General features: G+C 56.0%; 1 protein-coding gene across 12 annotated transcripts in view; it reads left to right on the top strand.

Annotated features, from left to right (window-relative positions):
• DOCK6 (dedicator of cytokinesis 6) overlaps nucleotides 1–12,145 on the top strand; it is a 42,773-nt gene extending 30,628 nt beyond the window's left edge. For 3 of the 12 annotated variants that reach the window (XM_067032749.1, XM_067032752.1, XM_067032753.1), the window contains 22 exons: nucleotides 12–151; nucleotides 239–408; nucleotides 2,824–2,984; nucleotides 3,257–3,439; nucleotides 3,547–3,673; nucleotides 3,980–4,064; nucleotides 4,225–4,321; nucleotides 4,457–4,591; nucleotides 4,918–5,070; nucleotides 5,253–5,411; nucleotides 5,531–5,631; nucleotides 6,306–6,498; nucleotides 6,591–6,734; nucleotides 7,853–7,984; nucleotides 8,081–8,095; nucleotides 9,408–9,539; nucleotides 9,666–9,755; nucleotides 10,083–10,319; nucleotides 10,686–10,829; nucleotides 10,912–11,018; nucleotides 11,287–11,448; nucleotides 11,902–12,145. In XM_067032749.1, coding sequence (XP_066888850.1) covers nucleotides 12–151; nucleotides 239–408; nucleotides 2,824–2,984; nucleotides 3,257–3,439; nucleotides 3,547–3,673; nucleotides 3,980–4,064; nucleotides 4,225–4,321; nucleotides 4,457–4,591; nucleotides 4,918–5,070; nucleotides 5,253–5,411; nucleotides 5,531–5,631; nucleotides 6,306–6,498; nucleotides 6,591–6,734; nucleotides 7,853–7,984; nucleotides 8,081–8,095; nucleotides 9,408–9,539; nucleotides 9,666–9,755; nucleotides 10,083–10,319; nucleotides 10,686–10,829; nucleotides 10,912–11,018; nucleotides 11,287–11,448; nucleotides 11,902–11,944 — 2,910 coding nt within the window. In that variant the 3' untranslated portion in view covers nucleotides 11,945–12,145. Of the gene's footprint in view, nucleotides 1–11; nucleotides 152–238; nucleotides 409–2,823; nucleotides 2,985–3,256; nucleotides 3,440–3,546; nucleotides 3,674–3,979; nucleotides 4,065–4,224; nucleotides 4,322–4,456; nucleotides 4,592–4,917; nucleotides 5,071–5,252; nucleotides 5,412–5,530; nucleotides 5,632–6,305; nucleotides 6,499–6,590; nucleotides 6,735–7,852; nucleotides 7,985–8,080; nucleotides 8,096–9,407; nucleotides 9,540–9,665; nucleotides 9,756–10,082; nucleotides 10,320–10,685; nucleotides 10,830–10,911; nucleotides 11,019–11,286; nucleotides 11,449–11,901 lie in introns of those variants that run through there. The other 9 variants (XM_059061023.2, XM_059061024.2, XM_059061025.2 and 6 more) reach the window with 6 other exon arrangements.
• The last annotated feature ends 839 nt before the right edge of the window (nucleotides 12,146–12,984 follow it).

Below are 12,984 nucleotides of genomic sequence, written 5' to 3' on the forward strand. Positions count from 1 at the left end.
CCCCTGTCCAGAGCTCCACCTTTTCCAGCCAGGCCCCAGACCCCAAGGTGATCAGCATGTTCGAGCTGAGTGGGTCGTTCCGGCAGCAGCACTTCCTGGCTGGGCTCCTGCTGACGGAACTGGCCCTGGCCCTGGAACCTGAGGCTGAGGGGTGAGCACAGGCCCTGCCTGGCCGTGGGGCGGGAGGAAGGTCCAGGAGCCATACCCACTCTGTCCTGAGCACCTCACTATCCCACAGGGCGTCCCTGCTGCACAAGAAGGCCATCAGTGCTGTCCACAGCCTGCTCTGTGGCCATGATGCTGACCCCCGCTACGCTGAGGCCACTGTGAAGGCCCGGGTCGCCGAGCTATACCTGCCACTGCTGTCACTGGCGCGGGACACACTGCCACGGCTGCATGACTTTGCTGGTCAGCAGGGCAAGGCGGGGTGGGGTCCCACAATCTGGGGGCCTGATTGATCCCACAAGGCTCAGATCGGGAAAGGTTGGCAAGCATGTTAGGAGTAAAAACATGGGTGTTAGGATCAGAGGAGTGGGTTCAAGTCCTGCTATGGGGCCCCAAGAAAGCCATTAACCTCTCCGAGCCTCAGATTTATCACCTGTAAAATGGAGACAGTGGTAGCACCAGCTACTTCCTAGGATTACGTGAAAATCTGAGGGCGTGTAGTACTGGGATATTGTCAGCGTGCAATAAATGGGAGACGAATTATCTTCCAGAAAGAGGTGTGAGGAGGGAAAGGTGGGGAACATCAGTTGGAGCCCTGTGTTCGTTCATTTATATGCACATTCATTGGCACCACTGATGGACAAGTGTGTTCAGTGGTTGGCAACACAGACCTGGGATTGGTGGGTTGATCCCCTTTGTCATTTGGGGGAAACTCTCAGTTGTTATCTCTTGAATTTTTTTTTCTGCCTCGTTTTCTCTCTTCTCTCCTCCTGAGACTCCAATTACACGTATGTTAGACCTTTATGATCATGTTACAAGTGTCTGCTGTGCTCTGTTCTTTTTTTCATTCTGTTTGCTCCCTGTGCTTGAGTTGGGAAACTTTCTGTTCACTTGTGTTTGAGCTCACTACTTCTGTCTTCTGCTGTGTCTGGTCTTCTATTAATCCCCTCTATTGAGTTCTGAATTTCAAATTTTATTTTATTTTATTTTATTTTATTTTATTTATTTTTTTTTTTTTTTTGCGGTATGCGGGCCTCTCACTGTTGTGGCCTCTCCCGTTGCGGAGCACAGGCTCCGGACGCACAGGCCTAGCGGCCATGGCTCACGGGCTTAGTTGCTCCGCGGCATGTGGGATCTTCCCGGACCAGGGCACGAACCCGTGTCTCCTGCATCGGCAGGCGGATTCTCAACCACTGCGCCACCAGGGAAGCCCTGAATTTCAAATTTTATATTTTCCAGTTGTAAGTTTTGATTTTGTTGTTGTTGTAGATTCTAGTTCTCTGCTGCAGTTCTCCATTTTTTAACCCATGTTTGTGCATCTTTTTTATTTTTTATTTTAAAGTTTTGCTCACTTCAACATTTGATCATTTCTGTGCCTGCTTCTATTGTCATTTCTCCCTTATCAGTCAGTCACCTTTTCCTGCCTCTTCACATCTTCTGATTTTTTTATTGTATTTTGGACATTGCATGTAACAGGACCATCAGGACTGAAGCAATGTCATCTTTTCCCAGTGAGCATTCCCCTTTCTCTCTCTTAGGCAGCTAGGATAAGGGGCTGATCACCTCAATCCAGTCAGGAATTCAGCTAGGTTAAACTGGGCTGGAGCTTTAGTAAAACTCAGTTGACTTTGACCTTTTATTTCAAGACTCTCTGGGGTGAAACCTGTTGTGTATTTGTTGGCAGCAACTCTCTGATGAGACTCTTTTTGGGGGAGGGGGGAGTGGAGAGAGTACTCTTTTAAGATCAGAGATTTATTTATTTATTTATTTTTGGCTGTGTTGTGTCTTCGTTGCTGCACACAGGCTTTCTGTAGTTGTGGTGAGCGGGGGCCACTCTTCGTTGCGGTGCGCGGGCTTCTTATTGCAGTGGCCTCTCTTGTTGCGGAGCACAGGCTTTAGGCATGTAGGCTTCAGTAGTTGTGGCATGTGGGCTCTAGAGCACAGGCTTAGTAGTTGTGGTGTATGGGCTTAGTTGCTCTGTGGCGTGTGGGAATCTTCCTGGACCAGGGATTGAACCTGTGTCCCCTGCATCGGCAGGTGGATTCTTAACCACTGTGCCACCAGGGAAGTCCAAGATCAGAGATTTTGGAACCAGACTGTTTAGATCAAAATCCTAGCTCTACCATTTATCTACTGTGTGACCCCAGGAAAGTAACTTAACCTCTCTGTGCCTCAGTTTCTTCTTCTAAAGAGTAAGGGTGATAAAAGTACTTATCTCATAGGGTTGTTCTGAAGAGTAACAGTTAATATTGTTAAAGTGCTTAGAACAGCACCTGACACAGGAAATGCCATGTAAGCGCCACTTGGTGCTGTAATAATAGCAGCAGCATTTATTATTGTGGTTGTCACCATTGCCATCATCATCATCATCATCACTTTACAATGACTGCTCCTGTGCACCAGGCCACGTTCTAAGTGTTGAGTTTAGAGTGGCCACAGCAGATATAGTCCAGGCCTTTGTGGATCTTAGAAACAGTTGCATGATGAATGTATTTAATTACAAGTACAATAAGTGAGCTCTGGGAGTCAATAACTAGAGACTCCACCCTGGTCTGGGGGGGTAGAATCAGGGAAGGCTTCCCTGAGGAGGTGACCTGTGAGCTGAAATTTGAGACAGAGATAGCACTTAACCACGGTCTCATTCTTTTCTCCCCGCAGAGGGTCCAGGTCAGCGGTCAAGACTGGCCTCTATGCTCGACTCAGACACAGAAGGGGAAGGGGACATGGGAGGCACCATCAACCCCTCAGTGGCCATGGCCATAGCTGGTGGCCCCCTGGCCCCTGGCTCCCGGGCCAGCATCTCCCAGGGCCCAGCGACAGTGAGTACCAGCCTTGTCCCCAGAGACCCCATCCAACATTTGATTGTTTTTGTGCCTGTGTCTAATGTCTTTTTTTCCCTTATCAATCACATCTTCCTGCCTCTTCACATGTCTTGTGATTTTTTTATTGTATTTTGGACATTGTGTGTCCAATAACCTGGTAATGGAATTTATTCAATGAAGTACCAATCGGCCAGTTCTCATCTTAATATGGAGAAAAATGACAGTCACCTCTCTCCCTTCTGAGTGCCCTGTCCCCTCTCTGTCCCCAGGCTGCTCGCTCAGGCTGTGCCCTCTCTGCCGAGTCTAGCCGGACCTTGCTGGTGTGTGTGCTATGGGTCTTGAAGAATGCTGAGCCAGCGCTGCTGCAGCGCTGGGCGGCGGACCTGGCCCTCCCTCAGCTGGGTCGTCTCTTGGACTTGCTGTACCTCTGTCTGGCTGCCTTTGAATACAAGGTTCGAGGGGTAGGCAGGGGACGGGTGTAGGAGGCAGAAGAAGCAGGACCAGGGTAGCCCACAGAAAAGAGCAGAGTCAACCTCGAACTTCTTCTCTGTTCTTCCAGGGGAAAAAGGCCTTTGAACGTATCAACAGTCTCACGTTCAAGAAATCACTGGACATGAAGGCCCGGCTGGAGGAAGCTATCTTGGGCACCATCGGAGCCCGACAGGAGATGGTGCGACGGAGCCGTGGTGAGAGGGAGATGTACCCCATGCACGTCCCTACCCGGTGCCTCCCAGCCTTTGTACCAGGGGCCCCGAGACGGGGACCATCTCTGCCTCTATTTGGCTTACTTTTCCCAGAAAGAAGTCCACGCGTTATCCCCGTACACGTGGATGTCTGTGTTCCCTGTTCATGTCTAACTGCATCCACTCCGCAAGCATCCACGTCACCCAGTGTCCTCACAGGGATCCCACGTGTGTGGGATCCATTCTCATGGTCATCACGTGTGTCTTTATGTTTTTGCACATCTGTGAACATGCACCTGTGTGTCTCAGAGAGGAGCCCATTTGGGAACCAGGAGAATGTACGCTGGCGGAAGAGTGTCACACACTGGAGACAAACCTCGGACCGTGTGGACAAGTGGGTGTGGGCAGGAAGTCGTTTGCTGGGGTTAGACCAATTTCCAGAGAACTGGCGCCCCCACCCAGCCACCCAAGGCAGCCGAGGGAGGGGAAAGACCTCAGCCGTGGGGTGGAGTCTGGCCCTGAGAGGCCCCCTCAATCCCTTCTGTCCCCTCCAGGACCAAGGAAGAAATGGAACACGAGGCCTTGGTGGACGGGAACCTGGCAACCGAGGCAAGCCTGGTGGTTCTGGATACACTGGAGATCATCGTGCAGGTAGGGCTTGATCCAGCATCTCTCTCATCTCTGACCCCACCACAGGGCCTTGTGATCTCTGACTCCGGAATCCCTCTCCTTCCCTGACTCCATAACCACCCCAGTCTCTAACAGTTGGATTTCTGGCCCCCCCAGACGGTGATGCTGTCAGAGGCCCGGGAGAGTATCTTGGGCGCGGTACTAAAGGTTGTGTTGTACAGTCTGGGCAGTGCCCAGAGTGCCCTCTTCTTGCAGCATGGCCTGGCCACACAGCGGGCCCTGGTATCCAAGGTGAGTACCTCTGACAGCCACACTTCTTAAGAGTAACAGTCACAGCCCATTCGTTGAGCGACTGTTGTGTGCTCAGCAACTCCATGAGGCAGACACTCACTCCTTAGCTACAGTTTGCAGAGGAGGGAACTGAGGTTCAGAGTGGCAGAGTTACTCACCTGGAGTCACACAGTAAGGGCTTAAACCCAGATCTGACACCAAAACCTGCTGGGATTGGCCAGAGAAGGCAGAACACAGACCGATGCTTCCGCCCATGTCCCCATCTGGGACCTTCTGAGCCAGAACGGGGAGGGGCTGACTGGTGTCTGTCCCTCTATGGGGGCCAGTTCCCAGAGCTGCTGTTTGAGGAGGACACGGAGCTGTGTGCCGACCTCTGCCTGAGGCTCCTGCGACACTGCGGCAGCCGCATCAGCGCCATCCGTACGCACGCCAGTGCCTCCCTCTACCTCCTCATGCGCCAGAATTTCGAGATTGGCAACGTAAGTGGGGGTGTGGGGTGTGTGTGTGATCAAGGGCTCTGGGGAGGGCGGCCGACTAGGGGTCTTGACGCGACAGACGCAGGGCAGGAGGGGAGAGGGGTGAAGTCAGCGGGTCTAGCAGGCTCTGGTGTGAGGATCCGAGGTCCACAGTCAGGCGTGCTCTTCCTCCCCGGCCCACCCAGAACTTTGCCCGCGTGAAGATGCAAGTGACCATGTCGCTTTCGTCCCTGGTGGGGACAACGCAGAACTTCAGCGAAGAGCACCTGCGACGTTCACTCAAGACCATCCTCACCTATGCCGAGGAGGACGTGGGGCTGCGGGACAGCACCTTTGCTGAGCAGGTGACCCCGCCGGACCCCCGCCCCACCTTCCGCAGCCAGGGTCTTTGCCCTGCGGTGCTTGACCCCTGACCCCACCACCTCGGCTCCGTCAGTCACTCCTGGCCATTTCCCCGCTCCAGGTCCAGGACCTGATGTTCAACTTGCACATGATCCTGACTGACACGGTGAAGATGAAGGAGCATCAGGAGGACCCGGAAATGCTCATTGACCTCATGTACAGGTGAGGAGGGCCGGTTGGAACCTTCGGCCATTCACAGACAGGTGAGGGGAGAGGAGGTGGGGAGGGAGCAGGTGAGCGCACAGGTAATAAGAGAGACGAGTAAGGATGGACAAGTGAAGGAGGGACCAGGAGAGGAGACACGTGAAGATGACCAAGTGAGAGGGCAGACAGGCGAGGGGCCAGGTGAGCAGACAGGTGAGGGCAGGTAAATGAGTAAGTAAAAATGGTGCCAGGTGAACATACAGATGAGGATGACAGAGGAGCACAAGAATAAGTGAGGGGGACAGGTGGGAGAGACAGGCGAGGTGCTAACCCGTGAAGGGGTGACAGATTAGGGGAACCAGTGATTTGGAGAAGAGTGAAGGGTATTTAGTAAGAAACGGGGGAGTGGGAGATGGGGGCCCACGTGATGGAGACAGGGAAGGCAGGGGGCATACAGAAGGGTTGGCCCTGGGCAGACCCCACTCTGGGTCTGGGGCACTTGTGGGGGTAATGAAGAGATGGACAGGTAAGGAGTGGGTTAAGTTAGGAGACAGGTGAATGGGGTAAAGGTGAGGAGATTGGCTGGGACAGATGGGTGGGGTCACAGGTGAAGGGGATGGACATGTGAAGGGTGAGCAGGGGGGCAAGGTGAGTCCCCGTCCTCCTCACATCCCCCCTCACCTGGGTCCTAGGATTGCCCGGGGCTACCAGGGCTCCCCAGACCTGCGGCTGACATGGCTGCAAAACATGGCGGGGAAGCATGCGGAGCTGGGCAACCACGCAGAGGCCGCACAGTGCATGGTTCACGCGGCGGCCCTGGTGGCCGAGTACCTCGCTCTGCTGGAGGACAGCCGCCACCTGCCGGTGGGCTGCGTTTCCTTCCAGGTGAGCGGCGGGGATGGGGGGTGAGGTAGTGGCGGGCAGGGGGTGGCACACGTGGGCCGAGGACCGGGCTCTGATGCCACCTCCCACCCCAGAACATCTCGTCCAACGTGCTGGAGGAGTCCGCCATCTCTGACGACATCCTGTCGCCTGATGAGGAGGGCTTCTGTTCCGGGAAGCACTTCACGGAGCTGGGGCTGGTGGGGCTGCTGGAACAGGCGGCCGCCTACTTCACCATGGTGAGGACTGGGGCTGGGGAGGCATCGTGCGTCTGCTGATGGGCCCGATACCCGCTCCCAGAGACTCAAGGTGAAGCTGCTGCCCGGACCCTATCTGGGCAGGGGATTTGTAGAGGAGGAGGATTGGGTTCCCTCAGAGGCCCCGCTACCTGCCTTTCTCCCCATAAAACCCTTGACACATGGTCTGGATATAGTAAGCCTTGAATATATTCAGTTACCATTTTAAATTTTTTTTTTTTTTTTTTTGCCACACCATGTGGCTTGCAGGATCTTAGTTCCCCTACTAAGGGGATTGAACCCAGGCCCCCCTGCGGTGAGAGTGTGGAGTCCTAACCACTGGACCACTAGAGAATTCCCTAAAATTCTTTATTGTTATAAAAAATGTCAAGAACATATAAAAGAAAGTTGTATCCCCACCACCCCCCATACCCAGCACTCAAATTCAGTGACCATTTACCATCCTGTTTCAGTTCTTTGCATCAAGCCTTCTTTTTTTTCCCTTTTTTTCTAGAGGTTTTTGTGTTTTTTTTAATGTTGTTTTTATTATTATGATCACTTTGCTGGAGTCTCAGAGACAGAGGCCTTGGGAATAAGCCAGATGGTAGACACAGACCTCTAACACTCAGCAAATAGCTCAGGATACCTGCCATGTGCCAGACTTGATGCTGGCCCTGACTGGGGGCCAGCGGCACTCAGGAGTGGCCATTACCATGTGCCGGGAGGCAGTTGAGTGTGGAAGTCTTAGGCACCATGCCAGAAGGGCCGGCCTTCAGGTCCTGGCCCTGGGGAGCCCCTCCATGTCTCTGAAGTTCAGCTTCCCCTCTGAGGAGTGGAAAAAAAAGATGACTCCTCCCACCAATGAAGGAACATGGGTAGAGTGTACATGTACACAGCACCGGGTCCATAGTAAAGCAGGTGGAGACCACAGAGAATGTCTGTAGGGGCTGAGTGGAAAGGCTGGTACCCCATCTGGGGCAGGTGTGGTCAGGGTGGGCTTCTCGGAGGAGGTGATAGAAGATGGTGTCCTGGAGGGGTGGGTAGGAGCATGGAAGGAGGGTTGTTCCAGGAAGGAGAGAAGATCAGGGCTGGTGCTGGAAATCCTGATGTTCCACCCCCAGGGTGGGCTCTACGAGGCAGTGAATGAGGTCTACAAGACCCTCATCCCCATCTTGGAAGCCCACCGTGACTACAAGAAGCTGGCTGCCGTGCACGGCAAACTGCAGGAGGCCTTCACCAAGATCATGCACCAGGTGGGCCCAGGATGCCCTCTCAGACCCTGCCCTCGGCCCCAGCCCCTGGCCCCTGCTGGGCTCAGCTGACCTTGACCCTTCTGTCCCCACCCACAGAGCTCCGGCTGGGAGGTGAGTGGCCACCTGCCTCTGGTCAGCAGTGGTCAGGGACCACCAGGGGGCGCTGGAGGAGCACAGCTGCCTGGCCACAGGGGCTCAGTGGGCGATGACGCACCCCACTACTTCCCCCCGGAGCCCCCCTCCCTGCCCCAGATCTCCAGGGCAGCCTGTGACTCACCCAGCTGGGAGCTCTCCAGAGACACCCCTCCCTCAGGCAGGGCCAGCTTGGTCACTGCCTGGAAGCGGGGGGGGGGGCCTCCAACTTCCTCTGTCTCTGTTTCTTTTTCTCTCTCTTTGTGTCTCTTGGTCTCTTGCCGTCCATCTCTCCCTGTCTCTGTCTCTCTCCTTGATCACTCTCTCTGTGTGTCTCTCTTGGTTTCTGTCCCTGCCTCCCCAGCTTCCCCCAGGATCTCTGCTCCTCATTGCCATTTAATGTCCCCCCTCTCCCGCCTCTCCCCTACTTGGGTCTATTTTTAGGCATCTCCTAGTTTGGGGAGAATTTTCTGGCCAAAGATGGCAGGAACCCAGAACCAAGGGGGGAGGACTGGGTGGGAGCTGGGCGGGGCGGGCAAGTCCCCTCCCTCCCCGGATCTCCTGTCTCTGCCCATGGAATAGTTCTCATGGGACAGCATAACCAGGACTCTGGGGCCTGGGGGCTGTGACCTCTGACCTCACCCATGACTTTGTCTCTCTGCCCCCTGCTCCCCACCTCCATCTCCTGGTGCCCACCTCACCCTGCCTGGATCTGCCTTGGTGAGTGAACATGGAGCCACCCCCATCCTTCCTGGTGGAAAGTAGTCTACCTGGAGGGAGGGGGTCCTTCTTGGCAAACTTAGATCTGGGAGGGGAGGGGATGCAGTGGAACAAGGGAACCAGAGCCTCTGTCCCAGAGCAAGAAACGGCCACGCCTTCCCTCAGTCACTCGTGCATGTATTGAGCACCTACTGTATACCCAGACCTATAGGCATTGAGCACCTAGTTATGAGCAATAGGGCCCCAGTTCTCATTTCATATTGAGATCCAGACTCTGAAGAATTGCATGGATCATGAGGGAGAGTCAGAAACTAGGGGTTTGTGTTAAATGAGAATAAAGATTTGGGGGAGGTAGGAGACAGGCTGGGGAAAATAAATGAGTGAGGGTGTGGGCAATTGGCAGTTATCTGGGTTCACGCCCCTGCCTGTGCCCGTGATGTGATGTTCTTGAGGTGTCCGGGGTCCTCCGCCCATGCCAACCTCTTCCGCACATGGGGCCTGAGGACCCATGTGTCTCTGGTGTAGAGGGACCTCCAGCAGGGCCTCCTGGGCAACAACAGCTTTCCCACAGCCCCAGCGTGTGTTCGGGACATATTTCCGCGTGGGCTTCTACGGCGCCCGCTTCGGTGACCTAGATGAACAGGAGTTCGTGTACAAGGAGCCGTCCATCACGAAGCTGGCCGAGATCTCACACCGGCTGGAGGCACGTCCTGGCAGTTGGGGGGTGGACAGGGCACTGGGCTGCCCTGGGGCGGGGTGGGGCGGGGTGCCCTGGGACAGGGCACTGGGGCTGCAGCTGTGCAACTGTGAGTCAGCCCCGTTTCCTCAGGAGTTCTACACGGAGAGATTCGGGGAGGACGTGGTCCAGATCATCAAAGATTCTAACCCTGTGGACAAGACCAAGCTGGACCCCCAGAAGGTGAGGGCTCCTGACTACCCCCCCAGGGACCCCAAAATCCTATATTCAGGGAGACTCCAAGTATTATAATTCTGTGTCCCCTCAAATCCTATATCGCTGGGAAACTCCAAAGCTTATCTCCCTCGGGGTCCCCACGTCCTCTTCCTCAGGGGATTCCCAAACATCCAAAGGAGACATAGGGAGACCTGGGAACCCCAGATCCAAAGCCCCCAGACCCAGGGAGGCCCAAATCCCCTTTCTCCAGGGATGGGGCCCCTACGGGAGGCCAGCAAGCCCCAGCCGTGTGTATTGGGGCTGAGAGCCTCACCCCTGAGCCCCGTGCCCCAGGCCTACATCCAGATCACGTACGTGGAGCCGCACTTCGACACCTATGAGCTCAAGGACCGGGTGACCTACTTCGACCGCAACTACGGGCTGCGAACCTTCCTGTTCTGCACGCCCTTCACGCCGGATGGGCGCGCACACGGAGAACTGCCCAAGCAGCACAAACGCAAGACGCTGCTCAGCACAGACCACGCCTTCCCCTACATCAAGACACGAATCCGCGTGTGCCACCGGGAGGAGGTGGGCGGGGCCCAAGCCTGGGGGAGGCCCAGGGAGGGGCGGTACAGAGACCCCAAAACCAAGGGAGGCCAGGGACCCCCAAACTCCAACCTCCAGACCCCAATCTGCAGACTCAAACCTCCTACTTCCAGACCTTGCTGACCCAAGGCTGGACTAGAACCAGACCAGAGTTATCAGAACCAAACAAAGGCAGCTCAACCTTGACCCCCACCCTGCCAGACCCAAGCAGGCAGGAGCCCCAGACCTGGTTCCTTACAGCCTCTTGTACCCCTGTCCACCCCCAGCTGGGGTCCAAGCTGCCGTGGGCTGGGTTGGGTGAGGACATCCTCAGGCCCCGACATGTGCCTGCTCATCTCCACCCCGCAGACAGTGCTGACGCCAGTAGAGGTGGCCATCGAGGACATGCAGAAGAAGACCCGGGAGCTGGCCTTCGCCACCGAGCAGGACCCGCCTGATGCCAAAATGCTGCAGATGGTGCTGCAGGGCTCCGTGGGGCCCACTGTAAACCAGGCACGGTCGGTGGGGTATGCAGGCTGCCTGAGGCCCCCGGGGGCCATGCAGACATCGTCACAAGCCCCTATCACCCCCACAGGGTCCACTGGAGGTGGCCCAGGTGTTTTTGGCCGAGATCCCGCAAGACCCTAAGCTCTTCAGGCATCACAACAAGCTGCGGCTCTGTTTCAAGGACTTCTGCAAGAAGTAGGCCCGACCACCACCCCCAGTCAGAGTCCCACTAACCCCCGCATTATGGCTCTCTGCCTATCTGACTCCCCAGTACAGCCCGTCTATCAGCCTGAGCCCCCATTGTAACCTCTCTGATTTCCATTAAGTCATATCCACCTGCCAGACCCCCATCATAGGCTCCTGTGCATGCCTGACCCCAGCTCGCGGACTCCCCACCTCTGGTCTTGCTTTGTCTTCTGAGTGTCGGCCCCTGAGCATCTCCTGCCGTCTGGTCCTCCCTCAGGTGCGAGGATGCGCTGCGGAAGAACAAAGCCCTGATTGGGCCGGACCAGAAGGAGTACCACCGTGAGCTGGAGCGCAACTACTCCCGCCTGCGGGAGGCTCTGCAGCCCCTGCTCACCCAGCGCCTGCCTCAGCTGCTGGCGCCAAACACAGCCGGCCTCAGGTGCCTGACCCAGGCCTCCCACCCTAGAGAGGGAGACAGGGGGCAGGCAGAGAGAGCGTGGGGGCCGTCATACACGTGCACATCAACACGGGTGCTCAGGGCTTTGCACAGTCATGTGAATACTCAGACACGTACACATATTCAAGCTCTGGGCAACCGTTTCTGATCATTTCCCAGGTGTGTGACTTCATTTTTCTGAGCCTCAGTTTCCACATCTGTAAAATGGGCGTTGGGCGTGATTCATATCTCCAGTGGTGGATTCTAAGAGACAATTTCTGATTCCATGGCCAGATCAGAGCCAATGTAAAAGGAGCCAGGAAGACCATAGAAGACCTCCTTGGAGGAGGAGGGGGGGAGGAAAAGGGGGAGGGGAGGAGGAGGAGGAGGAGGCTGGGGAGCATTATGGAGTTGGGGGCCCTGTGGCCATGTTGATCCACTTCATTCCTCCCCCAGGAACTCCTTGAACAGAGCAAGTTTCCGGAAGGCTGACCTCTGAGCTCACAGGGCCTGAGACCACACCCAGAGGAACCAGCACCCTGGACTCAGCTGTCTGTGCCTTCCTGACAGTCTCCACCACTGCCCACTCAGCCATGGGGTGACCACATCGCACATGGGTCTGGGCCCTCTGTCCCTCTGTTCTCATCTGTGTGCACTGATGCTTCTTACCTTTTCTAATTTAAAATGGTTTTTATAAACAGCCTGTGTGGTGTGGTCCCTGGGAGCTGGGTCCCGTGTGCACCCTCTACCTGCACACCCTGATTGTTGATGCACAGACACTGAGAACCAGTTGGGTGCCAGGGACACAGCAGTGACAATGGATGCAAATTTCTGCCCTTGTAGAGCTGACATTCTAGTGGGGAAGGCAACACACAAATGACAATGTCGCATGTGTGCAGGGGGAATAATAGTAACATTTATTAAACTCTTGTTAAGCGCCCAGCCCTGTATAATTGGCTTCCGCAAAGACACTGCCCCATTTATGGGCCTTTCTGCCTGAGGGACCTCTATTAGGCCCCTGCCTCATGGTTATAGAATCATCTTAACACCACTATCAGGCAGGCAGCATTCTTAGCCCCATTTTACAGATGGGGAAACTGAGGCAGCAAGTAAAGGCTTGGTGGAGTGAGGATTGGAGCCCAGGTCTGGCTGGCCATGGAGCCCAGGCCTTAGCTATGGTCTGTGCAGCCTCGCGCTGACCCAGCCCTCCCTTCCCGCCCCGCGGTGGTCACGCCACCGTGTACCAGGCCTGTGCTGGGCGGCTTCCAGCCCTGAGCCGGCGGGGGGAGGGGTGACCTCCCGCAGCCGCCGCCGCCACCACCGCCCTCCCTCCAGGAGCTGGACCCCGGCCAGCCCCGCCCTCTCCCGCCCCCCGCAGCGGCCCAGCGGCAGCTGTCGCGGGGGGGGGTGGGGGGAGGATAGCGGTGGTGGGACCCTGACCCGAGGACGGGAAGAGGGGGCGAGGCCGGATACCCCACAAGCGCACACACACCTGCCCGTCCAGGTGCGATCGTGTCCCCCCACATCCCCCTCCACCGT

Source organism: Kogia breviceps, chromosome 4 (assembly GCF_026419965.1).
Source record: "Kogia breviceps isolate mKogBre1 chromosome 4, mKogBre1 haplotype 1, whole genome shotgun sequence".
NCBI lineage: Eukaryota > Metazoa > Chordata > Mammalia > Artiodactyla > Physeteridae > Kogia > Kogia breviceps.